Genomic DNA, 26,426 nt, shown 5'->3' with positions numbered 1-26,426 from the left:
TATGAACTGATGCTGAGTGAAGTGAGTAGAACCAGGGGAACATTGTACATGGAAATAACAAGATTAAGTAATGATCAATTCTGATGGATGTGGCTCTTTTCAACAGCTAGGTGATTCAGGCCAGTTCCAATGGTTTTGTGATAGAGAGAGCCATCTGCACCCAGAGAAAGGCGTCTTAGTGTGGATCACAATATAGTATTTTCACTTTTGTTGTTGTTGTATTTTGTTTTCTTTCTTATTTTTTCCTTTTTGATCTGATTTTTCTTGTGCAGCATGATAAATGTGGAAATATGTATAAAAGAATCGAACATGTTTAACCTATATTAGGTTGCTTGCTGTCTAGGGGAAGGGAGTGAGGGAAGGGAGGAAGAAAAAAATTGGAACACAAAGTTTTGCAAAGGTGAATGTTAACAATTATATATGCACATGTTTTGAAAATAAAAAGCTTAAAAAAACAGAATATGCCCAGATAGGTTCTCTTGGGCAAGTTTATTTGACCCAAGCTCCAAAGAGGCAGCTGGGAAAATCACCTTTGATTTAGGTGTACACTTTACGTGCATGAGGCCCCCAAGCCAGTTTGCTTGATTTTAGGTCTGCCATGACTGTCATTTAGAAGCTCAACATTAGAGCAAAAAGCTCTGGGTAACATTGGCATTGCGGTCATGGAGCACTCTGATTGCTGCTGGGCAGAACAAGAAAAAGCTTGTACTATTCACTTGTATAATTTCTGATGATTCGTTTTTTGTTCATATTTTGTTTTTCTCAGAATACTCTGCAAGATCCCCAGGGTACCCCTGAATATGTCTCTTAATTTTATGAATTCCTATGAATTCACTGATCTTGCTCTGTCCTGTCTGTGCTTCTCAAAGTGGGATTCTGTTCCTTCTAGTTCTAGGTTTTGATTCTCCAAGATTAAAAGTGTTTTGTTTTGCTGAACTATGCTAAGAGAACTTCCCATATCCTCTCTGAGTCTCATTTGGGGGGGGGGTTCTCCTCTAAATGGCCCTACGACTCCCTTAGAGTAAAAAGCACTTAGCAAGCACTCATCTTCTTTACCAGGAATTACCTCTGCACTCCACACTCCTAACTGTACCACGTAACACTTCAAAACAGGCCATAGTAAGAGACCAGCCATGGTCCTCCATGCAATGACTTCTAGAATTCTATCCTTCACAGAGGTTTCTTACAATATGTTCCAATGGATCCCATGGAGGTGGCTCTAGCCCTTGTTCCAACCAAGAGAAGAAGGACTTGGCTTGGGACCAGGAAGCCCTGCTCATGGGGGAGAAAATGAGAAGGTGGAAGTGGGTCAGGAAGAAGAGAGACAGGATATTTTGGTAGAAAATTCAAGAAAATAGTAAAGTATCATCTGACTTTGTGACTTCACCTGCTCTAAGCTTCCCTCAGGAGCATGAATGTCCTCTGGACCAGTCCTTATAATTGTTTCAAGATTGGCAGTAGCAGGGATGTCAAGAGCCTTGGTTTCCAAACTATACAACAAGCTTGCCATTCTGTGAGGAGCCCAGAAGAGAGTAGAAAGAGTATTACTTAATCAGTTTGAAAGCAAAGGGGCAATGTGTCACTGAGCCTGAACTGGCACTCCAGAGGACCATTTTCAGTCACATTTTTGTCAGACGCTTATTGTGAGATCTTGGACAAGTCACTTCTCTATTTCGGGCCCCAATTTGGCATTGACTTCACTTGTAATGTGAGGGGTTGAATTAGATGCTATTGCAAGGGAATTGCAAGTTTTCACATTCTGAAGGAATATCATGGGTCTTTCCAAGCTTACAAGGAGATGTGACCTCCAGCCTGTGGAGATCTTTATAGAGGCATATTGGGGAGTGTCCATAAAGGGGACAGCTCTATCTCTGGATCTAAAAGACAAGAGGAACCTTTGCTTCAGAGGATCCCTTCATTGGCTCGGCTGATGGGCCTCAGCCTAGCCAATGAAGGGATCCTCTAGTTCTGTGTTTCACAACCCTGAACTCCAATTCCCCCAGGGCAGACCTGATTTCCACAGGGAGGCAGCCTTACCCAGGGAGACCAGGTTCCTGTAGTTCTCCAGCATCATTTCTTGGTAGAGCTCTCTCTCTCTAAGCATTGCTCAGACATCCCCACTCTTCCCAGGTGAAGTGCAAGTCCATATCCCAGATATCACTGATTCCTAAAATAACAAACACAAATACCATATACTTACAGAGGGAGAGAGGGACAATACTGGGACTGGGGGAATGTTAGGTTCTTACTAAGTGCTAATGAGATAATGAGATATTAGGTTCTTACTAAGTGCTAAGTGGGTACTTAACAATTCTCTAGTTCCGGCCTTTCCGGTAGTTTGACTTGTGAATTCCTAAGGAAGAGCTTGAGTGCTTGGGAGGAGCAAGCTCATTGGTTGAAGTGGTTCTTCCCAGAAGCCCTTGCATTATCCCACACCCATTCTCTGGGAGAATAAAAGAGAGGACACCCAGAGATAGAAGAAGACTCTGCATTACATCAGGCCTGACGGGGCTCTCTGCAGGAAGGGAAGTCACTTCTCTGGACAAGAGTTAACGGCAACTGTCTGGAGAAAACGGTTCTCTACAGGAAGAAGAATCTGTCCAAGAGATTTGAGTTGACACAGAAGATCTCCTTCCAGAGAGCGATCAGCAGCTTCTGGAGACGACAGCTCGCTACAGGGGAAGAACTCAGAATGGACTTGGGGTGTGAAGGTGTCGTGGGAAGCAGGGAGGGCAAAGGAAGAGGGTATTCACTACTGAGAGGCCAGGAGGGCTTTGACCAGAGGGAGAGATAATTATAATTAGAAAAGACCACAGAGGTCATGTAGTCTGGTGCTTCTTTTTTTTTTTTTCTTTTTCCCTGAGGTTGGGGTTAAGTGACTTGCCCAGGGTCACACAGCTAGGAAGTGTTAAGTGTCTGAGATCAGATTTGAACTCGGGTCCTCCTGAATTCAAGGCTGGCGCTCTATCCACTGTGCCACCTAGCTGCCTCTAGTCTTGTGCTTCTTAAACCTTTTCTGTTCGTGGCTCTTGGTATACTTGTATATAAAATAGGTATACAAATAAAACCTCTGCCATTGATAAATCATAATTTTGTGACCCCCACATTCAGTTATGAAGCTCCATATGGAGTTGTGACCCACATTTTGAGAAGCTGGAATATAAACAATGCTAAACAATCATGAGAATTAGACCTAATGATTTTCAAGGACCTTTCCTCACTTCCAAAGCCAGAGAGGGGGCAGAAGCCAGGGGTCAAGTCAGCTAGTCAGCAGCTAATCCTCACCGACTGCCAAGTACAAGAAGCTCAGAATGGTAGCCTAGCCATGGGAACGAGGGGAAGCCCCCAACTTACTTTTCAAAGGCCAACACGACCCTGATAGATGCTCTGACTCCTCTGGGCTTCCCCCTTGGATGCAAGCAAGAGACATCAGGCCTGTGGGAAGAGACAGAATAAATGCCAAAGGAAGTTGAGAATGACCTTTCAGTCCTTCCATTATAACAGCTAGAAGTATTCTATCCAGTCTGTGGTCTGTGAAACACAAATACAGGCACACACACAATGGGGCAGCCTTGGCATCTCCTGGGGTCAGGGAACTCTGAAGTGAGCAGAGATATAGATTAGAGAATCATCCAAAGAGAAACAATAAATCAAATCATGAATGGTAAATATATCCCCATGAGGGAAAGTGCAAAGAAAAAGAACAAGGAGTGAGAGATCGCCTCAGTTTGAGCACTGGGCAGCAGCAGAGGAGGGAGGACGCATGACAGAAAATGTCATGCACTTCCAGAGAAAGAACAAGGGAGTCCAAATGCAGATGGAAGGGAACTATTTTCATAACATGAATAATATGGAAAAACATTTGATATGATTATACATTATGGCTTATACCAGAATGCTTGCCATCTTGAGAAAAAGAGAGAGAAAGGAGGGAGGGAAAAAATAGAACTCAAAGTCTTATAAAAGTGGATGTTGAAAACTATGTAATTCATAAAAAAAAATACCATTAAAATTAAAGGAAAAAAAAGACCCATCAATTGGGAAATGGCTGAATAAGTTATGGTCTATGATTGTTATGGAATATTATTTTCTATAAGAAATGATCAGCAGGAGGATTTCAGAAAGGCCTGGAGAGATCTATAGGAACTGATGTTCAGTGAAGTGAGTAGAAGCAAAAGAACATGGTGCACAGTAACAGCAAGATTATATCACATCAGTTCTGATGGACGCGGCTCTTTTCAAAAGCAAGGTGATTCATGCCAGTTCCAGGGGTTTTATGATTGAGAGAGCCATCGCACCCAGGGAGAGAATTGTGGGAACTGTGTGGTGTGGACCACAACATAGTATTTTCATTGTTGTTGTTGTTGCTTGCTGGCTTTTTGTTTTCTTTCTTATTTTTTCCCCCTTTTTGGTCTGGCAGCATGATAAATGTAGAAATATATCCAGAAGAACTGCATATGCTTAACATGTATTGGATTACTTGCTGTGTAGGGGAGGGGAGAAAGGGAGGAAAAATGTGGAACACAAGGTTTTGCAAGGGCTAATGTGGAAAACTATCTGCATGTATTTTGAAAATAAAAAGCTATTACTAAAAAAAGGGGGGAGAAAAAAAGTCACACAAGAGCTTCTCAGGCAAAAATGGGTCATGAGTGGAGAAAGTTTAAGAAGCCCCACTTCAATGAACAGGCCAGGGCCAGCCTGGGAAGGCCTTTCTGGCTCAAAGGAGGGACTTTGTAGTGGAGCCTGCAGGCAATGGGGAGTACACTAGAGGGAGCCACTGAGCACAGAGCACCCAGGCTGGAATCAGCAAAGCCTGGATAAGACTAGCGCTTTGGCAGCCCCTGGAAAGGCAGGAGGGGAAGGGGGAGACTGGGCAGGGGAAGAAGGAGAGGGGGAGAGCCAGCGAGAGGGAAGGATACGGCTTGGTCATGCGCAGGTGCAGTGCCACACAAACCATCCTCACCGGGAAGTCCTGTAATTCACCCAGAAACAGTAGCCCAAGAAAGGTTGCTGTCCATGGTTCTGGAAGAGGGACATGTTAGTTAAGGTTTATGATTTGCTCCTGCAGGATGGCTCATTCCCACAAGACCTAAGATACCAGGCTGTATGAAAATGTTTAATAACAATGAATATAATAACAATGGATCATAAAAAAAAAAAAGGGAAAACAAGAACTGAGTGCAGTTCTTACACCAAAAGCACTTAATACATCCTATGATTAATATAACTACTACAATACAAATAGATACATGGACTAGAGGGGGAGAGAAGGAAGAATGCATCACCGATTCGGGAAGTTGCGGCTGAGTTTTTGTACGTGTGTGTGTGTGTGTGTGTGTGTGTGTGTGTGTGTTGACTGAAGAGTGGAATCCCCACCTGCCATGGTAATCAGACCAGGATTAAGTAAGCAGATAATTTTTCTATTTCCTTCCTCAGACCTAGAGGTGAGCAGTGTGGTCCTTAAAAGGCTGCTCAGTGTGGGAAGGACTGCTGAATTCCACTGCTTCTTCCAGTGAGAAGACAACCAAATAGTCTGGGCTGCCTGTGGGCAGAGTTGTGACTCCAACTCCCAGGTATCTTCATCTGCTGCTTCATCATTTGCCTAGCACCACAAAACTCTGAGAAAGATAAAAATTGTAAAATGGTGTGGTATTGTATTTTGATTTGTGCATAAATTTCAGACAGAACTGTATGAAGTCTTGGGTCTCATTTTCCCTTTTAAATTCATCACACTCCAATAGCAGAACACAGTCAAGAAAACTGGTAATGGCTTGGGATGCCATTGGTGATCTTGGTATCTTCAATGTCTAAGCAAACTCTAAGCACTCCACTGTACCTGCCTCAACTGCCTTCATGGCCATTGGAGCAAATTCTTCTCATTTTCCCATTCCCCAGGGAAAGTCTTCACATGCTTGGGATAGATACCCTCCACCTCACCAATGGGTTTCACACCCTTTGGTTACCCCTAATCTGTTTTGGCCTGTCTGCTAAAAATGGTTTAGTGGGATATAGCCATTGTGCACACTACAGTTACTTGGAGCCACAAGCAACTGAGAGTTGTGAGTTAACTGAGAGTTAGATGGATTGTATAGACACTAAAGATGGAAAGCAGCCCTGAAAAGGGCTTGACAGATCTCACACCAGAATTACTAGTCTTCACCAAATACACCCTGTAATGTCTGGGCTAGCTTTCTGGAGGGCCTTGGGACCAGCCTTGGTCTCAGCAAAATAATCACAATGAGAATAGTAAGGAATACTTATTGTCCCCTTCACAGTCTGTGTCTGTCATAGTCTGACCCAGTCTCCTCTGCCAGTCTGATCTTAATGCAGGAGGCAGGAGAGCCACCACAAGGAAGATAGAATGTATGTGGCTGACTTTGTCCTCAGTTTAAATACCCTATTACAATTACATCAACTGTAGAACTATTACGTCACTCTGCTAAATATTAGGTATATGTAGACTAGATAACCATTGTTTCATCAATTCCACTGTTAACAACTTGTTTCAAGTATACTTCTTTCAAGTATACTTCTCCAGAGTTCTGGCTCTCTACAACACCCTACACCCCAGCCCAAGACTTAAAAGAATAAAAAATGGAAGAATATTTGGGTCAAATCCTATCTCAAGCACTTATTTTGGCAGTAGTGATTCCAGGTAAGTAACTTCTCCTTTCCCAACCTCAGTTTCCACTTCTATAGAATGGAGATCCCATGAGCTGAACTTATGAGGATCAAAGCAGAAAATATGTTTAGGTTCTTCGCCAAACTGAAAGTGTTCCTCATCAACATAAACTAATCTTATGGCTGTTGTCACCACATTTCAATTATTCAAGCTAATTATCTTGATATGAAGCTCCTTCTCTGATGAGGAGAGGCAGGAATCAACTTGGGAAGAAGTGAAGTGGAGGCAGATATTTAGACACCATAAAAGAAAAGCTCATAACAAGATAGGCAAATGGTGTAAAGGACTACATTGTTCTTTTAAAAACAACAAATAGAAGATGGCGGAGAATAGGCACAGATTGCAGTGCAGGGAGCCTGGGACAAGGAACTGGGGCAGAGAGCCAGGACATTGCTGCATCTACATAGCAGGGAATCTACTTCAAGACTCTTAGGCTATTCTATGCTGATTACAAACCAGTGGATAAATAGATTTGTTGTGAGAAACCCAAAGTACATACAAAAGGCAAATTGTGAGCCTCTGAACCCCAGAACTCCAGAAAAATGGGACCTGGCCATGTCTACTCAGCATTGAAAGTCAGTCAGCAGCACTGGGCCCAGGGCAAACTAAAGTGGCTATTGCCCTTTCCCTTAAGAGAGCAGACCTTAACCTTTAAATAAATAAGCAAAAAAGAACCTGACCACAGACATCTTTTATAGAGAAAGGAAAGAACAGATCTCACACCGTGAGGATACTAAAAGCAAATTAGCTCCAGATGAAGCTCCAATGGGTGATATTTCTTGATCCCCATGTGACAAGGCTCTTTTGAAGACTTCAAAAAGGATCTTTAAAAAGAGTTAGAATAAAAATGGGGAAGGGAAATAAGATATTTGCAAAAGGGTATGGAAAAGTAAAAACAGAAATTATCTGAAGAAAATACCTTAAAAATAGATTTGATGAAATGGAAAAGGCAAATAACTCCTTATGAAATAGATATGAAAAAGAAATCAATTCACTGAAAAACAGAATTTGTGAAATGGAAAAAAACTGCAATGAACAAAACACATAAATTAATCAAATGCAAAAAGAGATAAAAAGACTAACTGAAAAAAATAATTTACTAAAAATTAGAATTGAACAAGTGGAAGTAAATGATTGAATGATACTTCAAGAATCAGTCCAACAAAACAAAAACAAAAAAAAAAAAAGAAAAAGAAAAGAAAAAAGAAAGAAAGAAAAGGTAGAAAAAAATGTAAAATACCTAGTTGGGAAAATAATTGACCTGGAAAATGGATGTAGAAGAGACAATCTAAAAATTATTGAACTTCCTGAAAACCATGATTATTTAAAAAAAAAAAAAAAAAAAAAAAAAAAAAAAAAAAAAAGGAGCCTAGATGTAATGTTCTCTGTTTCTGTTCTCCTGGAGTCTCTGAGAGCAGCCTTCCTTTCAGTTCAGTAATCACCACAAGTATAGCCAGGTGTTAAAGTCCAAATCCTTTACTGTCTCCTTCAAAGTCTTGTCTCCTTTCCTGGGACCTGGTTAGCTTTCTTAGAGGCCTATCTTTCTCCTTGGTTCCTAGAGCTTGAGCTCCTGCTTTCTTTTTTGCCCTCTGAATCTCTTTGAATCCAAAGGTTTGTGCTTTCGTCTCCAGCCACTACAAAAGTGGGCGATGGAATGAATCTGTCTCAGCCTCTGAGAGCTTCTAGTAGTGTGCCTATCTTTTCCAGCCTTGAGAGCTTCTTGCTTATATGCTCTACAGTGAGTATAAATCAATCATTATATCACTAGGAAATCATTATTTGTTGTAGGACTAAATCAGTGCTAAACTAGATTTAACCATTGTCTCCTCAATTCCACTTAATACCTTGTTTCAAGTTCTGGCCCCTAACACTTAAATATCATCTTTCTGAAATTATCAAGGAAAACTACCTAGATATCTTAGAACCAGAGGGCAAAATAGCCATTGAAAGAATTCACCAATCACCTCCTGAAAGAGACCCCAAAATAAAAACCCCAAGAAAAATCATAACTAAATTTCCCAATTATCAGATTAAGAAGAAAATATTGCAAGCAGCCAGAAGGAAACAATTCAAATATATAGGAGCCATAACCAGTATTGCCTAGGACCTAGCAGCTTTCACTTTAAAAGATTGAAGGGGCCGGAATCTGGTATTCCCAAAGGCAAAGGAACTTGGATCACACAAGAATCAATTATCTAGCAAAACTGAGCATCATCTTTCAGGGGAAAAGATGGACATTCAATGAAACAGGTGAATTTCATCTGTTTCTGAGGAAAAGACTGGAGCTGAATAGAAAATATGATCTTCAATTACAGAACTCAAGAGAAGCATAAAAAGGTAAAAAGGAAAAAAAACTTTAAAGTTAAAAAGCTTATATCTCTATATGGGAAGATATGTTTAACTCTTAAGATCTGTATCTCTGTTATGGATATACTTAGAGAGTGCAGGTATAATTTGATTTTATTGTGATGATTTGAAAAAACAAAGTAGAGGAGGAAAGGTGATTCTACTGGAAGAAGAGGAAAATGAAGTTAAAATGGGGTAAATTACAGCTCAAAAAAAAGACCTATTGCAATTGAGGGAAAGAGGGGGGGGATGGGCATTGTGAAGATCTTGCTCTCATCAGATTTGGCTCAAAGAGAGAATATCAAACACATTTAGCTTCACAAAGAAGCTTGTTTCACCTTATAGGGAAGTAGGAGAGGAAGGAAGAAAGGAAGGCGGGAGGCTAATGGAAGGAAGAGCAGAAGTAGAAGGGGAAAGGCATAAGAAAGGGGGAGAGGGTTGTAAAAGGGGAGGGCTGTTTGAGGGAGGAGGTGATTAGTAACAAAATACTGGGGAGGAGGTAAAGGGGGAAAGGGAAGAGAAAAATGTAACTGGGGATAAACAAGATGGCAGGAAATACCGTTAGTTATTTTATCTGTGAATGTGAATGGGATGAACTCTGCCATAAAACAGAAGTGGATAACAGACTAGATTAAAAGCCAGAATCCTACAATATGTTGTTTACAAGAAATTAATTTAAAGCAGAGTGATACATTTAAAGTAAAGGTAAAAGGCTGGAACAGAAACTATTATGCTTCAGCTGAGGTAAAAAAAGCAGGAGTGGCAATGCTGATCTCCAATGAAGCAAAAGCAAAAAGAGAATTAATTAAAAGTAATAAGGAAGGAAACTAAATCTTACTTATAGGTACCATAGATAATGAAGTAATATCAATACTAAACATAAATGCACCAAGTGGTATAACATCCAAATTCCTAGAGGAGAAGTTAAGAGAACTACATGAAGAATTAGACAGCAAAATTGTATTAATGGGAGATCTCAAACTTGATCACTCAGAACTAGATAAATCAAAGCACAAAATAAATAAGAAAGAAGTTAAGGAGGTTGTTATGGGCCAGAACTCTAAACTTGACACAAAGGATTCTTATAAGGTACTAAGTCAGTAGAATTGATAGAGAAAATGGTTATTTAATTTAGCATGGTTCAGAATGATTGATTTAATCCTACAACAAATAATGATTTCCTAGTGATATAATGATTGGTTATACTCACTGTGGAGGATATAAGCTAGAAATCTCAGCCAAGGAGATTGAGAGACATTCGGAGAGAGACAAGCAGGATGGAAGGCTGGAGGCTGAAGCCTGGAGCATAAACCCTTGGACTCAGACAGATTCATCCCATCTCATACCGTCTTGGTGGTAGGCTCTCCTCCTTTGCTTCTCCACTGAAACCAATACTCCAGAAGGCCTCCAGAAAACTAGCGGAGCCCCAAGTGAAGGAGATAGGACTTTGAAAAAGATAATAAAGGATCTGCACTATAAGAAAGCTAGCCAGGCCCCAGGAAAGCAGACAAAACTTTCAAAGAGACAATAAAGGATTTGGACTTTAACACCTGACTGCACTTGTGATTACTGAACTGAAATGAAGGCTGCCCCCAGAGAACCCAAGAAAACCTCAACAGAGAACATTACATTTTAGAGAGAACATTACAGGAGGTAAACAGAATCCTAGAAAAGTTAGGGATGATAGAATTTTGGAGAAAATTGAATGGAGACAGAAAGGAATATATTTTTTTCTCTCCAGTACATGGAACTATACAAAAATTGATAATGTGTTTATTAGAACATAAAAACACAGAAAGGCAGAAATTGTATATGCGTTTTTCTCAGATCATGATGCAATAAAAATTACTTGCAATAAAAGGCCAGGGGGAAATAGAACTAAAATTAATTGGAAACTAAACAATCTAATCCTCATTGTCATTCTCTTGGATGAAATTACTGAGTGTGACTATGACTCGTTTCACTCGCTCATTATCTTTTCTGTCATCTTAGCCAATCTGATGAATGTTAGAGGGGATATGGGAAACTGGGACATGAATACAATATTAACTAAGCTCAAAAAAGTATCAAATTGTGCATAATCTTTGATTCAGCAGTGTTTCTACTGGGCCTATATCCCAAAGAGATCATAAAAAAGGGAAGGAGACTCACATGTGCAAGAAATGTTTGTGGGGTATAATTATGTTGAAGGAAACATTTGAAAAAAACATAATTCTGTATAGATAATTCATGACTCCCCAAGTTAATGTGCATGTCACAGGGATGTTTCTATTTGAGTCTGACACCATATGGACCAAGAGAAGCTCAAAAAAGATCAGCAACCATAACAAAGAGTCACATTGTAAAATAAAAACTTATTTAAATAACTAAGTAAATTATAGGAGAATAGGGGACGGCCCTCATATATATGTCTGGAGGGGACAAAAACTCAGACAAGAAATAAAGAACTTTCAAACCTTCTTGATGAAAAGACCAGAATTAAACAGAAAAATTAGACCTTCAAATACATGTCTCAGGAGAACCATGGGGGGTCATCAGGAAAGGTAAATTAGAAGGGTTTAATAATGTTAAATGTTTATATTCCTATATGGGAAGATGATATTTGTAACTAACTCATAAGAACTTTCCCGTTAGAGCAGTTAAGATAGAGGGCGTAGCTATGAGTTGAATATGAAAGAGGTAATATCTAAAAAATTAAGAGGTGAGAGAGGAATGTGATGGAAAAAAGGGTAAGGGAGAAGCAGAATGGGGCAAATTATCTCACATAAAAGAGGTAAAAAACTTTTACAATGAAGGGGAAGAAAGAGGAGGGAAGGAAGAGTGAATAAACTTTACTCTCAGAATTGGCTCAAAGAAGGAATAATATATACATTCAGCTGGGTATAGCCATCTATCTCACCTTACAAGAAAATAGGACCAGAAGGGAATAAGAAAATTAGGAAAGGGAATAGAAGGCTGAGCAGAATGGGGGAAGTAGTGGTCAGAAACAAAACACTTTTGAAAAGGGGCAGGGGGAAAGGAGAGAGAGAATATGTCAAATAAATGATGGGGGATGATAGGATGGAAATAAATACAATTAGAAAAATAACTGAAAAATTTGAAGCAAGTTTTTCTGATAAGCCTCATTTCTCAAACATAGAGAAATGAAACAGATTAATACAAATAAGAACCATTTTCCAATTGATAAATGATCAAGATAAGAACAGTTTTTGGATGAGGTAATCAAAATATTCTAACACTATTAATTGGAGAAATGAAAATTTAAAAAATTCAAAGGTACTACCTCATGCCTATTAGATTGGCTAATAAGAGAGAAAAGAAAAATAATAAATGGTGGAGATGTGGGGGAAATGAGCCATTAATGCATTGTTGGTGGAGTTGTGAACTGATTCAACCACTCTCTAGAGCAATTTGTAGCCCAGAGGGCTACAAAACTATGCCATACCCTTTGATCTAGAAATATTACTACTAGGTCTATATCCCAAAGGTGATGAAAAACAAAAAGAAAAAGGACCTATATGTAAAGAATATATATTTATAATAGACTTTTCTGGAGGCAAAGAATAGAAAATTTAGAGTTACCCATAAATTGTGGAATTGGCTGAACACCTGGTATGTGAGTGTGACAGAATATTGTTCTCAGAAAATCCTGGAAAGACTTCCATGAGCTAATGCAAAGTGAAATGTACTGTGTACAAAGTAATAGCTATATTGTAAGATGATCAGCTGTGAACAACTTAGTTATTCTCAACAATACAATAATCAAAGACATCTCTGAAGGACTTATAATGAAAAATGCTATCCATCCCTAGATGATGGTGTCTGAATACAGATTGAAGCATACTTTTCAAATTTTATTTTTCTTGTCTATATTTTCTTTTATAACATGACTATTATGGAAATGTTTTGCATAACTACACATCTATAATCTATATCAAATTGCTTATTCTCTCTCTGAGGGGAGCAAGGAAGGAGGAAAGGAGAGAATTTGGAACTCCAAGTTTTAAAAATGAATGTTTAAAAATTGTTTTTACATGGAACTGAGGAAAAATAAAGGCCTAAATAAATTTAAAAAAAAAAAAGAAAAAGAAAAACTCAGCCAAACACTCATAGAGAAGATCAATAGACTATGAGGGCAGTTTTGATTATATAATAACTGCAGTAAAGGAGGAAGTAAGAAGAGTTGTTGGGACTTAGCAAAAGATCTTACACATGGTAGGTATTTAATAAATGCATGTTGACTGACAAGATATTTTGTCACTGAAGTACTAAGTCCTACAGAGAAGACAAAATAAAACTAACATTTACATAGTACCCACTACATGTCAGAACCTTATATTGAGTACTCTACAATAGTCATCCCATTTCATCCTCACAATTATTATGGAAGGCAGATACTATTATTACCCCCATTTGAATTTCATAATGCTCTCTTTCTTGGGTCACAATTCTCCCCTTCCCCATAGATCTGACAGTAAACTGTTATTTACTTTTCCAATTTGCTTATGGTATCACTATGTCTAAATCATGAACCCATTTTGACCTTATCTTGGTATAGTACGTGAGGTGTTGGTTAATGCCTAATGCCTAGTTTCTGCCATACAATCTTCCAGTTTTCCTGACAGTTTATTTTCAAATAATGAGTTCTTATTCCCAAAACTGGAGTCTTTGGGTTTCTCACTATACTCATTTACTACTGTATATTGTGTACTGAATCTGTTCCTTTGATCCTCGGCTCTATTTCTTAGTCACCATCAAAAAATTTTGATAATTCCTACTTTATTACGTAGTTTTACATCTGGTACTGCTAGGTCACTTTCCTTTGCATCTTTCCCATTAATTCTCTTAATATCCTTGACATTTGATGCTTTCAGATAAATTTTTTAAATTTTTTTTTAGCTCTAATTTTTTTTTTTTTTTGTAATTTGGTATAGCATTAAGTTAATTTAGGTAAAATTGTCATTTTTATTATATTAGCTCAGCTTATTCATGAGCAATTAATATTTTCCAATTATTCATGTGAAAACTATTCACATAATTCCTGAGTTTGTTTTGGCAGTATCACCTCCATTTTACAGATGGAAGAAACAGAGGCTAAAATGACTTGCCCAAAGTCATACAGTTAATAAGTGCCTGAGACCAAATCTGAACTAAGATCTTCCTGCCTCCAGACCCAGCACAACAAAGAAGGACTTCAATAAAACTGATTTAAAAATATAAGAAAACACTTTCAGGTAACTTTAACAAATATAGCTAGAAGAATTCTTAATATAAGATGTATTTTTGTAAAAATTCTAACTACATATAATTTTAAAGATTGGAATAAAAAAATAAAGTTCAAATAGAACTAAAAAATATAGCCTGGAGAGTATATCAAAGTTCATATAAAAAGAAACAATAAGAGTCATTATATCCAAGGAAAAGAGAGAATGCTTTCAAAATTAGCAAAAATGACAAAAATTAAACTATATTTAATTTTGAAACCCACAATCATGAAATAAAATAAATATATTATATAAATATTTCACATATATACATAATAAATCAGAAAAGAATTGCACATGAAATAATTTTATTTGTTTTCATTTTGAGATATTAAAAAATTTAATATGGCAGTTTCAAATCTGTCCTGAATCATTTTGGCCTTCCTCCTATTCTATTGTGTGAGTTTTAAAACTTCAAATATTTTCTTTTCTTTTTTGTGGTGTGGTGAAAAAGTAAATATATTCCTAGTTTCAAAATGATAAATTTCACCCCCCAAAAAACACACACACACACACACACACACAAATATCTGAAGCAATGACACAAAATCAAGCTAAATAAATTCCTATCTTGTCCACATGCCCAAATGGACTCTATTCAACATTTTGAATCCATTATCTTGTGATCAGATTGCACAGTTCTTCTTTATAAGTCCTCTGGAATGGTAGTGGTGATTATAATTAGCAGAGTTGTAACATTTTCCAAAGTTCTTGTTCTTTATAACTGTTGTTACTGTTAACAGTTATTCCCTTAATATAATTCAATTCCCTCTGAATCAGTTCAGGTGATTCTTCTGAAGTTTCAATCAAGGGGCCTGTCTTTCATTGCATATCTGTGTTCAATTCCATTCATATGCCAATATGTATCCAACTGTCACCCTGCAGAAGGACATCACACCTCATTTTCTAGTTCTTTCCCTTAACAGGAGTTATTAGACACTTTCTTATACTTGTCCTTTTCCTATCTTTAAGAAACACACACAAGCACACACTAGTTATGCTCTTGAGTCACTTTTGGGGCTTCACACTTTGACTAACAGTGAATGAATTCAGGTGCCTATAATTGTTAGTAAATTTGAGCACCAACTATTAGTGAATTCTCAGCTATTTTTTAAATTTAATTTTTAAAAAATTATTCATTTTCTCCCCCACTGACCAGATCTTTTCCAGACTCTTGAAACTAATATGTAAAGGAAAACAAATTCCCCCAAATGTCATTTTTGTGAATGTAAAGCTACATAATATGCTATGAGAAATAAAGATTGTAGAAAAAGAATGGAAGTATAGTGAGTAGAAACAGAACACTTTACAAATAGTAGCAATATTGTCATAAAAAATAAGTCTGGAAGACTTAAGAATTTCAATAAATGCAATGACCAATTGTGTCTCCAGAGGACCAAAAATGAAATATACTATCCAACTCCTGTTAGAGATGAAGGATTCAGAGGGCAGGATTAGGCACAATAATTTTTTCTTTAACATGGACAGTACATGAACATTATCTTTCAATATCCATGTTTGAAATTCTCTCTACTCTTTATGATAACCATTTTCTTATCACTGTTGTTGATGTTTTACTCTTTACCATGATTCTATGGAGTTTCCTTGGCAGAGATACTAGAGTTATTTTCATTTGTTTCCCCGTCTCATTTTATAGATGAGATCCTAAGGCAAATAGGGTGAAATGACTTGCCCAGGTCACATAGCTTGGAAGGATCTGAGGCCACATATGAACTCAGATTTTCCTGATTTCAGGCCAGCATGCTATCCATTGCCTCACCTAGCTGCTCTTATCCTCATCTTTACCAATGGGAAAGTCTAATTATTAGTGATTTGGATTAGTGATTACAGATGTGAGCATTTTTTCCATATGGTTGTTGATAACATGGATTTTTCTTTTGAAGCTTATCTATCCAAAGCTTTTGACCAGAGGGTCTCCTGGGGAATGACTCATTTTTATACATTTGTAGCTGTACTTTAAGGACTTGAAAACAAGACTTTTTTTTTTTTTTTTTTTTTTTTTTTTTTTTGAGAAACTTGCTGCAAATCATTTCTCCAATTAATTGTTTTCTTTTTATATTTAAGATATGTGCATTTCTTCATATGATAAAAAATCCATTTTGTTTCATGTTATCTTTTGTATGACTGGCTCTATTCCTTCTTTGGTGACATGCTTCATTGATGTTGTTAAACATAGAGTTGCTATATTCATTTTCTTTAATATGTGCACATGTGCACAAGGTCTCTATTTTTAAGTAGGACAAGAGAATTTCAGTGATTGCCACTTTCTGCTATGGTCTAAGACTTGATCCTACTAGGCCTCCTTCCTGGAATCCTGGAAAGAGGCAGATGTACATAATTTTAATCAGAACACAGGGATTTAGAGCCATAGAGACTATGGAAGACATTGAGTCCAATCTCTTCATTTTAGAGATAAGTAAACTGAGGCAGAGAGACCTTATTTGCTAGTCTTACACGGGTAGAAAGCATATGTGGCAGAATTGCTTTCATGGATGATGCTCTGAATATCGATTTGAATAAAAAGAAAAGTGATCAAACCATCTTTTAGGCCATAGTCTTTGCTAAGACACATGAGCCAAGGGGAAATAATAACTGCCTTTACTAATTTAATTATTTTAACTAATTTAATATTTGCAAATCACCTGACAAATATTGTCTTATTTGATTTTATCAATTCTTGGAGGTGGATGCTATTTTTCTTTTGAATCAAAAATTTTATTTATTGCTAATAAAGTATACCTAGTATGATAGTTCAAACTCAATGCACTTAGAAAAAATCTAATTAAAACATGCTTTATTTAAAAACTGCTGGCCAACTTACACTTCCCTTCTTTTTTAAAAATATTTTTTTTCTCCTCAATTACATGTAAAAACAATTTTTAACATCTTTTTTTATGTTTTGAGTTCTGTCCCTCTTTCCCTCCCCTCAGCCCTCCCTGAGACAATAGCAATTTGATGTAGATTATACATGTACAATCATGTAAAACATTTCCAAAATTGTAGTTTTGTGCAAGAAGAAGGAAGGAAGGAAGGAAGGAAGGAAGGAAGGAAGGAAGGGAGAGAGGGAGGGAAGAAAAAAGGGAGGGAGAGAGGAAGGGAGAGAGGAGAGAAGGAAAGAAGAAAAGGAGGGAGGGAGGGAGGGAGGAAAGGAAGAAAGGATGGAAGGAAAATGGGAAGGAATGAAGGAGGGAAGCAGGGAGGGAAGGGAGGGAGGAACTAAGTAAAAAATAGTATGTTTCAGATATCAGTTCTTTCTTTGGAGACAGATGGCAGTTTTTATTATAAATCCTTTGGGATTGTCTTGGATCGTTGTATTGCTAAGAATAGCTAAGTCATCCACAGTTTTTCATTGTATAATAATGTTACTGTGTACAATGTTCTTGTTCTGCTCACTTCACTTTGTATCAGTTCGTGTAAGTCTTTCAAGAGTTCTTTTGAAATTATTCTACTTGTCATTTGGTAGATACTATTACTATCCCCATTGTGCAGATAAAAAAATTCAGGAAGGAATCGGTTAAGTGGCTTGCCTGGGGTCACATAGCCAATAAGTATGAGAGACTGAATTTAAATTTGGTTCTTGTGCATTCAGGGAAAGCCCTCTAACTGTTGTGCTACCCAGCAGTCTAAAAAAATCATTACAAAAATAAATATCCAATGGATTCCAGAATATTAACACTAGACATTTTTGTGCCAGCTAGTATCATGAAACACAGGGAGTACCAATCAATCAAATGGAGCAGGGCTGAGGAAGTTATGGAATAGGAGTACCATAGCATATTAGAGAAAAGTCATGAAGAACTCTAGAATTTCAGAGAAGTCAGTCCATCTGCAGAGCTTTATGCACAGGGGAAAAATTGGCAATGTTCAATGAGATCTATTGTGCAGGAAGAGGCAGTATCTCATTAATGAGATCTATAAGTTTTAACTCTAGCAAGATTTTTCCAGTGTACATACAAATATTAGCTCTGGGTGAAAGTTTCTTACAATTATTGCTTTTATAAGGCTTTTTTTCTATTGTGAATATGGTGATGTCTAGTGACCTCCACCTTCCAGGCAAAGACAGGTTCATATTAAGCACATTCATAAATCTTTTTTCCACTATGAGCCCTCTGATGTAACAGAAGAGATGTTCTCAGGTTGAAGACTTTCCCACATGGAGTCCACATAAAGCTGCTCCCAAAATGAATTTCCTGATGTCAAAGAAAGGTCTGTACTCCATTTGTATGCCTTTCATATTCATTACAGGGATGTGATCTGTATCTCCTATGAATTTCTTGACAAGAAGTAAAGGATGACTTTAGTTTGAATGATTTCCCACATTGATTATGTTAAGCTTTTTCCTTTACAATGGATTCTCAAATATTTAATCACAGAAGAATGTACATTAAAATTTTGACCACATTAAACTTTATCTCCAATGTGGACTCTCTGATGTTTAACAAGATTTGAGCTCTGTGTGAAAGCCTTTCCACACTCATCACATTCATAAGGTTTCTCTCCATCATGGATTCTCTGGTGTTTAGCAAGATTTGAGCTTTGTGTGAAAGCCTTTCCACATTCATTGCATTCAAAAGGTTTCTCTCCAGTATGAATTCTTTGATGTTTAGCAAGATTGGAGCGTTGTGTGAAAGCCTTTCCACACTCATCACATTCATAAGGCTTCTCTCCAGCATGGATTCTCTGATGTTTAGCAAGGTTGGAATGCTGGGTGAAAGCCCTTCCACACTGATTACATTCATAAGGCTTCTCTCCAGTGTGGATTCTCTGATGTTCAGCAAATTTGGAGTAACATCGAACATTCTTTCCACATTGATTACATATGTAAGATTGTTCTCCAGTATGGATTCTCTGATGTTTACTAAGAGTATGTTTATTACATCCATAAAGTTTCTCTCTAGTGTGGATACTCTCATGTTTAATAAGGGACGAGTGTGCACTAAAAGCTTTGTTACATGCATGACACTCATAAGGTTTCTCTCCATCATGGATTCTCTGGTGTTTAGCAAGATTTGAGCTCTGTGCGAAAGCCTTTCCACACTGATTACATTGATAAGGTTTCTCTCCAGTGTGGATTCTCTGATGTTTAGCAAGATTGGAGTGCTGTGTGAAAGCCTTTCCACACTCATCACATTCATAAGGTTTCTCTCCAGCATGGATTTTCTGATGTTTGGCAAGATTGGAATGCTGCGTGAAAGCCCTTCCACATTCATCACATTCATAAGGTTTCTCTCCAGTATGAATTCTCTGATGTTCTGCAAATTTGGAATAACATCGGAAATTTTTTCCACATTGATCGCATATGTAAGATTGTTCGCCAGTGTGGATTCTCTGATGTTTTGTAGGAGTAGAACTGTCTTTCAAAGACTCACTATTTTTCTTACATTCAAAAAGTTTATCTCCACTATGGACTCTCTGGTGTTTAATAAGATTTGAGCTCTGTGTAAAAGCCTTTCCACATTCATCACATTCATAAGGTTTCTCTCCAGCATGGATTCTCTGATGTTTAATAAGATTGGAGTGCTGTGTAAAAGCCTTTCCACATTCATTGCATTCATAAGGTTTCTCTCCGGTGTGAATTCTCTGGTGTTTAGCAAGATTGGAGTGCTGTGTGAAAGCCTTTCCACATTCATTACATTCATAAGGTTTCTCTCCAGCATGGATTTTCTGATGTTTAGCAAGGTTGGAGTACTGTGTGAAAGCCTTTCCACATTCACTACATTCATAAGGTTTCTCTCCAGTGTGAATTCTCTGATGTTCAACAAATTTGGAGTAACATTGGAAATCCTTTCCACATTGATTACATATGTAAGATTGTTCTCCAGTATAGATTCTCTGACGTTTAGCAAGAGTAGATCTCTCTCTAAAAGTATTTCTAGAGTCATTACATTCATAAGATTTCTCTTCACTATGTTCAGCCTGATGCTTGATAAGGGAAGAATATACACTAAAAGCTTTACCACATTCATGACACTCATGTGGTTTTTCTTCTTCACATATATTCTTATCTTTAGCAACACTGGAGCTATTTTCCAAATCCTCTGAATATAGATTGCATTCATAAACTTTCTCTCCAGTGTGGTTAGCAAGACCAGTCACATCTTCAGTATAGTCTTTTTGTGAGGTCATTTTCAGATTTGCGCTCATCTCCTTCATATCAAACCTTGTCTCTGCATCTAATGGAAACAAACAAATACACACTTGTGTAAATACATCCTCTTGTGTTGACTGAAAATAAAATGATTGACTTTCAATTTCCCCAGTCAAAATGAAGTTTTCAGAGTGAAATGGGCAAAATCAATCATTTTTAAATCCTGTTAGCTCATACCAATAAAATAATCTAGTTAACACAGAGGTCCACATATAATCTAATCACATTAGATCCTTACAACAAACCCTAGACACAGGCAAGGTGAGGGTTCTCATTATAATTTACAAATCAGGCCTTGAGCTCTAAAGGGCTGAGTGACCTGACCCAAATCCTTCTAGCATCGATATGAACTCAGATCTAGTGACTGAGGCTACTCAGTTCACTGCATTAGGCAGATGTTCTTTATCTTATTTTCAATCCTTTCTTTAAATGCATTTTTATGACAATTTTATTTTGTTGTGTTCAGGTAAAAAGCAGTTTTAATGTTCTATTACATGATTATTCTTTGTAAATTTCATGCTATCCTGAAAAAAATAGATTTGCTCTTTTCAGTGGTCTTGTAATAATTTCCAGTTATAATTACATTTTCTTAAAATTTATTTAGATTTCCAAATTGTATGCCATTTGTTACACATACTAAGCATTTTTATAATCTCATTATCATTATATTTTTCCACTGAAAAAGAAGCATGGGCATAATTAAAGCATAGAAGACCTAATTAAAAGAGACAAACAGGGAAACTAAATTTTGGTATTACTTACCAAACACATTGAAGTAATGTCAATACTAACATACACCAAATGGTATAGCAACCAAATTATTACAGAAAAAGTGAAAAAAGTTATGGGTGAAAATAGTAAAACCAGGCTAGTGGAGGAACCAAACTTGCCCCTCTTCAAACTGTATTAATTTAATCATAAAACAAACAAGAAAGGAGTTGAGGAGATTAATGGAATTTTGTTAGATGTTAGACAGGAGAGACTTCTGGAGATAACTGAATGGAAATAGAAACAGCACACTTTTTATGACTATAAATGGCACCTTAAAACTAACCATTTTATGACACAAAAACCTCACAACCGAATGCAGAAAAGTAGAAATATTATGCATCCTTTTTTAGCACTAGGAAATAAGAAAAGGCCATGGAAACATAGATGAATAAGTATTTGGAAACTAAATAATTTAATCTTAAAGAATGAAGGGGGAAAATAACAAATCATAAAAACAATAATTTTACTAAGAAGAATGACAATGAGACAATGTACCAAAATTTATGGGATGCAATCAAAACAGACCTTAAAATAATTTTTTAAATCTCTAAATGCTTCAATAATTAAAATAAAAAAGAAAAGATCAATTAATTGGCCATGTGATTTAAAAAATTAAGAACAAACTTGTCCTCCCAAGTTAAATATCAAACTGGAAATGCTGAATAACAAAATAAGTATTAATAGAAATGAAAAACAAACTAATAAATAAACTAGGAGTTTGGTTATTAAAAAAAAAAAAAAACCACAACAAAATAGACAAACCATTGGACAATGGGATAATTTGGGTGGGGAAAAAAAAAAGAAGAACAAATTACCAGTATCAAAACTGAAAAAGGCATCAAATCCATAAGTCCAGTCATATAAAAATACTTTAAATCATTATTGATTAGAGAAAACACATTAAAACAACCTTGAGATAACATTTCACACCTATCAGACTGGTGAAAGTGATAGAAGGAAAAAATAAGAAATGTTGAAGAATATGTGCAAATATTGTAACAGTAATATACTATTGGTGGAACTTTCAACTGATCCAACCATTTTGGAGAGCAATCTGAAATTAGTCTAAAGAATAATAAAACTTTATATAACCTTTGATTCAGCAATACAACTATTAGATCTATTTCCCAAAGTGATCAGAGAAAAATCTACATGTTAAAAATATTTCTCTTTGTGGTAGCAACGAACAAGAAATTGAAGGGATGTCCATCAGTTGAAAAATGGCTAAACTTGTGGTATATTATTGTGATGAAATACAATTCTGCTATAATAATGAGAATATTGTTTATTAGAAAAATATAGAAAGACCTGAATGTATAAATGAAAACCAAAATGAATAAAACCAAAATAACATTGTATACATTAACAGCAATATTGTTAAAAGATTAATTGTCCTGAGTATTGTACTCAAGTCAATTATAAAGCACCTATGAAGGAAGATGCTATCTGTCTCAAAAGATAGAACTGATAAACAGAAGTACACATAAGTTTGGTTTTACATATATTTATAAATCTGTGTCAAATAGTTGTCTTCTCTATTGTGAAGTTGGAGGGGAGAGAAGAATACCATTCAGAACTCAAAATGCCACTCAATTCTTTTTTTTAAATGAAGAGTAAATTCATCACAAATAAGGAAATTTTAGCAGTTATTGGGAGTTATTTTGCTCAAGTATATGCCAACAGATATAATTAAGTAAAATAGATGAATATCTACCAAAAAAATTAATTGCACAGATTAAAAGAAGTAGAACATTGAAGTACATAGTAGCCACAAAATTGTACGATGGTCAACTGTGAATGACTTAGGTATTCTCAGCAATACAAAAATACAAGACAATTCTGGAGAACTTATGATGAAAAATGCTATCTACTTCCAGAGGAAGGATTAATAGACTCTGAATGCATATGAAAGCATACAGTTTTTTGTTTTTATTTTTTTTGTCTGTTTTTTTTAACATGACTGATATGGAAATGTTTTTCATGACTGCATGTATATAATCTAATCAAATCTAATATATAATCAAATAGCTTGCCTTCTCAAATAGTGTCTAGGGAGGAATGGAAGGAGAACTATGTTAGGATTATAAGGTGAGAACTGGTTGTCTGGACAGTGACAAGGTGAGAACTCAGGTTGTCTGGACAATTACAAGGTGAGAACTCAGGTTGACTTGACAATTCTCTAGCTCAGACCTTTGGTTCGGGCCTTTAAAGGGTATCTACAACATAGTTCAATTAGCCTTAAACTATCGAGCAAGTTGTAGGTATAAAATACTTCTGCAGAAATTGAACGAGGCCCATTTTTTGTGATTTGTGATTCCTTTCAGATTCCCTCTTGGCTGTGAGTACTTTCACTTCCCTTTATCTCTCTAAGCTGGACTGCCCACTGTTAGGATAAATTTTATTAAAGGCCATTAAGAGAGTAGTACAATTATCTGGGATAAGTCAGGAAAAAATATACATATCCTGTAAAGTTCTTTAATTGTGAGGGTCCGGTCATCTGCTCAATTATAATCCTTCTCTGGGAGGAGATCTGTAAAATCTTTTCCTCTGTGTGCAGGTTTCTTGGGAGCTCTGAATCGCCTCCAGCTCTTGTCCTTCCCCAAATCAGACTGCTTGTCACTGTCCAGACAACCTGAGTTCTCACCTTATAATCCTAATTAATCCTAATTGTAATTCAGAACTCTTTAAAAATAAATGTTAAACTGTCTTTACTTGTAATTTTTAAAAAGTGCTAGCTATAGTAATGAGAGAAGAAAAAGAAGTTGAAGGTATTAAAACATGTTATGAGAAAACAAATGTATCACCCTGTACATGGCATGATGGTACATTTAGAGAATTTTAGAGAGTCAAACAGTTGTTTGGTTGGTTTTGGTTCTTTCTTCCTAAAGAGGACCAAAATGACATTACTGTATTGGGATTAAGGTAGAGTATTTCAAAATGTCACTGATCAGGCCAATAAGAGTTTAGAAGGCTATACAACAGTCAGGCACAAATAGTCCATATGAACATTGGTAGTGGATATATCTCTAAATTTGTGCACTTCCCATTTCTTTTGAGTTATTGCATTCTGCTTTGCTCACAGGGCACCGAACCTGTTTTTGACACAGGTACGCCATGTAGGGTAGTCCATTTCCAGTGTCTCCCATGATATATAATAGATTCCAGAGTTCTTAAGAAAGACATTGAGATTGTCTTTGTGTTACTTCTGAATGCCATATGAGCCCTTGTCTCATGTGATATAACTCAGAAAATTTCAATCATCTTTTATATTAGCAGTGGCCCTCTGCTGGAACAGAATCAGCACCAGACACTTTGCTATAAAAGGTGAGCCTAATGGTATTCAAAACCTCTTCTTCAACTGGAAATCTGACAAGCAAAGACTTGGCTTCCACCTATGCTATACAATCAATGATTTTAGCATTAATTGGTGATGGTCTGTTGAGGACTCTATGGAAGTATTCAGTCCATCTCTCCAGGACCATTAATCAAAGTGGCTCCTTCAGCACTGAGCAGTTGAGATGCACAATAGGCCTTTGACCCATAAAAAGCATTCAGGACATCATAAAAGTACTGTGGATTGCTATCATCAGTGTAAAAACTTAATTTGATCTGTCTTCTTTCCAAGCCAAGACTTGTGTTTCTCTATAACCTTTCTTAGAGATGATGAACTATCCCACTGGTAAAATCTGTGAACGATTCATTTTTCATTGAGCAGCTTTTGAATTTTCCCAGCATTTTCATCAATTCAGTCTTGATGTTCTGGACCAGAAGAGTGAATCTCTGAAAGTTGCCCACTCCTTTTCTGCCTGCCAATTAGGTTGGCAGACTTTCCCTCAAAGTCAACAACAAAATGTTCCTTTTCAGAAAACCTTTCTGGTTTGTTGACATAAATTCTTCTAGTAGTCATCTTGCCTTGTGACCATCACTTTTGTTGAATGTGAATACATAGTTTGGAGAAGATAAGTCCAAGATCAGCACAGCACTCTGCACCACACATTGCCTTTTGTCACTCTCGCATCCTGTCTGTCTCTTCTTACAATCACATAAATGCCACTGTTGGCTGAGGGCACGCCAATGAAGATTTTTGTTCATGTTTAGATAGATGAAAGACAGAATTGTTGATGTCACAGGATGCATAAATCTTCAGTAGTAAATGACCAAAGCTTGCTACTATGGTCCAATCTTCGTTGAGGAACTCCTGTCATGTCTGATTCTGTCTACTCTCCATTAAATTCACCCAGAATTATAAGCAAGTTCTCTTTTGACACATTGATAATGAGGTTCTTCAGGTTTTCATAAAATTTTTCTTTGCCCTCTTCAGGATTTGTCATGGTGGGAACAAACACACTGATGATAGTGGCATGGAACTTTCCTGAAAGTGGCAATCACATTATCATGAGCTTGTCATTTATTCTTCTTGGAATAAATAATAAATTCCTCTTGACATCCAACTGACTGAATTCATTTTGATTGAGAAAATTATAACAGTTTCATACCACTCCCTTTCACTGTAGCCTCTCCAGAAAAATGTGTATCTAGTTTCAACTTCAGTAAAACTTCCTTTATTTGTCAGCCTTGTTTCACTCAGAGCTGCTTTTTGGATATGATGCTTATTAAGTTTTCTTCAAACAAGAGCTGTTTGTCTTTCAGGTCTACTGAATTTTATGTCCTTAAGTAAGTGGAATCATCTTTGCAAAAGTTTTTGCATTTTTTTTTAGTGTTTTGACCAGAGTGGGATCTCTGCCTGCTGAGATAAGCAGGTAAGAGTTGAGTTAAGCAGATAATTTTAAAGGCACCTTTTTTAGCCCCCTTTTCATGGCAGGAGGTAAGTGGTGCTGTCCTCAAAAGGTTGCTCAGTCATACAAGGTGTTGCCCAATCCCACTGTTGGTTCAGTCTAATGAGATCATCTGAGCTGCCTGGGTATTGGGTTGTGACTACTACATCCTCACTTGCTGCTTTATCATTTGTCTTGTTGCCACATGACTTTAAGGTAGATAAAACTGGTAAAATCATATGGGTGATATCTTTTGATTTACACACAAATTGAATTTAAGCAAGGCAGGGTTGGGTGAAATTGTCAACTTGGCTTTTTCTTCTAGTGTCATTAAAATCTAGTTGACAGGACAGGGCCAAGATGATTGATGATGGCTTGGGATGCAATGGATCTGTCTTCAATGTCTAATTAGGCAAGTT

General features: G+C 36.8%; 1 protein-coding gene across 4 annotated transcripts in view; it reads right to left on the bottom strand.

Moving 5' to 3' along the window:
• LOC141564965 (uncharacterized) overlaps positions 1–26,426 on the bottom strand; it is a 63,074-nt gene that overhangs the window by 15,355 nt on the left and 21,293 nt on the right. For 3 of the 4 annotated variants that reach the window (XM_074307857.1, XM_074307858.1, XM_074307860.1), the window contains one exon: positions 3,355–3,435. In XM_074307857.1, the coding sequence (XP_074163958.1) occupies positions 3,355–3,435 (81 nt within the window). Of the gene's footprint in view, positions 1–3,354; positions 3,436–14,583; positions 20,487–26,426 lie in introns of those variants that run through there. The other variant, XM_074307859.1, reaches the window with a different exon arrangement.

The sequence above is a fragment of the Sminthopsis crassicaudata genome, chromosome 3 (assembly GCF_048593235.1).
Source record: "Sminthopsis crassicaudata isolate SCR6 chromosome 3, ASM4859323v1, whole genome shotgun sequence".
Classification (NCBI taxonomy): Eukaryota; Metazoa; Chordata; class Mammalia; order Dasyuromorphia; family Dasyuridae; genus Sminthopsis; species Sminthopsis crassicaudata.
The sequence above is the reverse complement of the archived record's forward strand: the minus strand, read 5'-3'. Positions and strand labels throughout refer to the sequence as shown.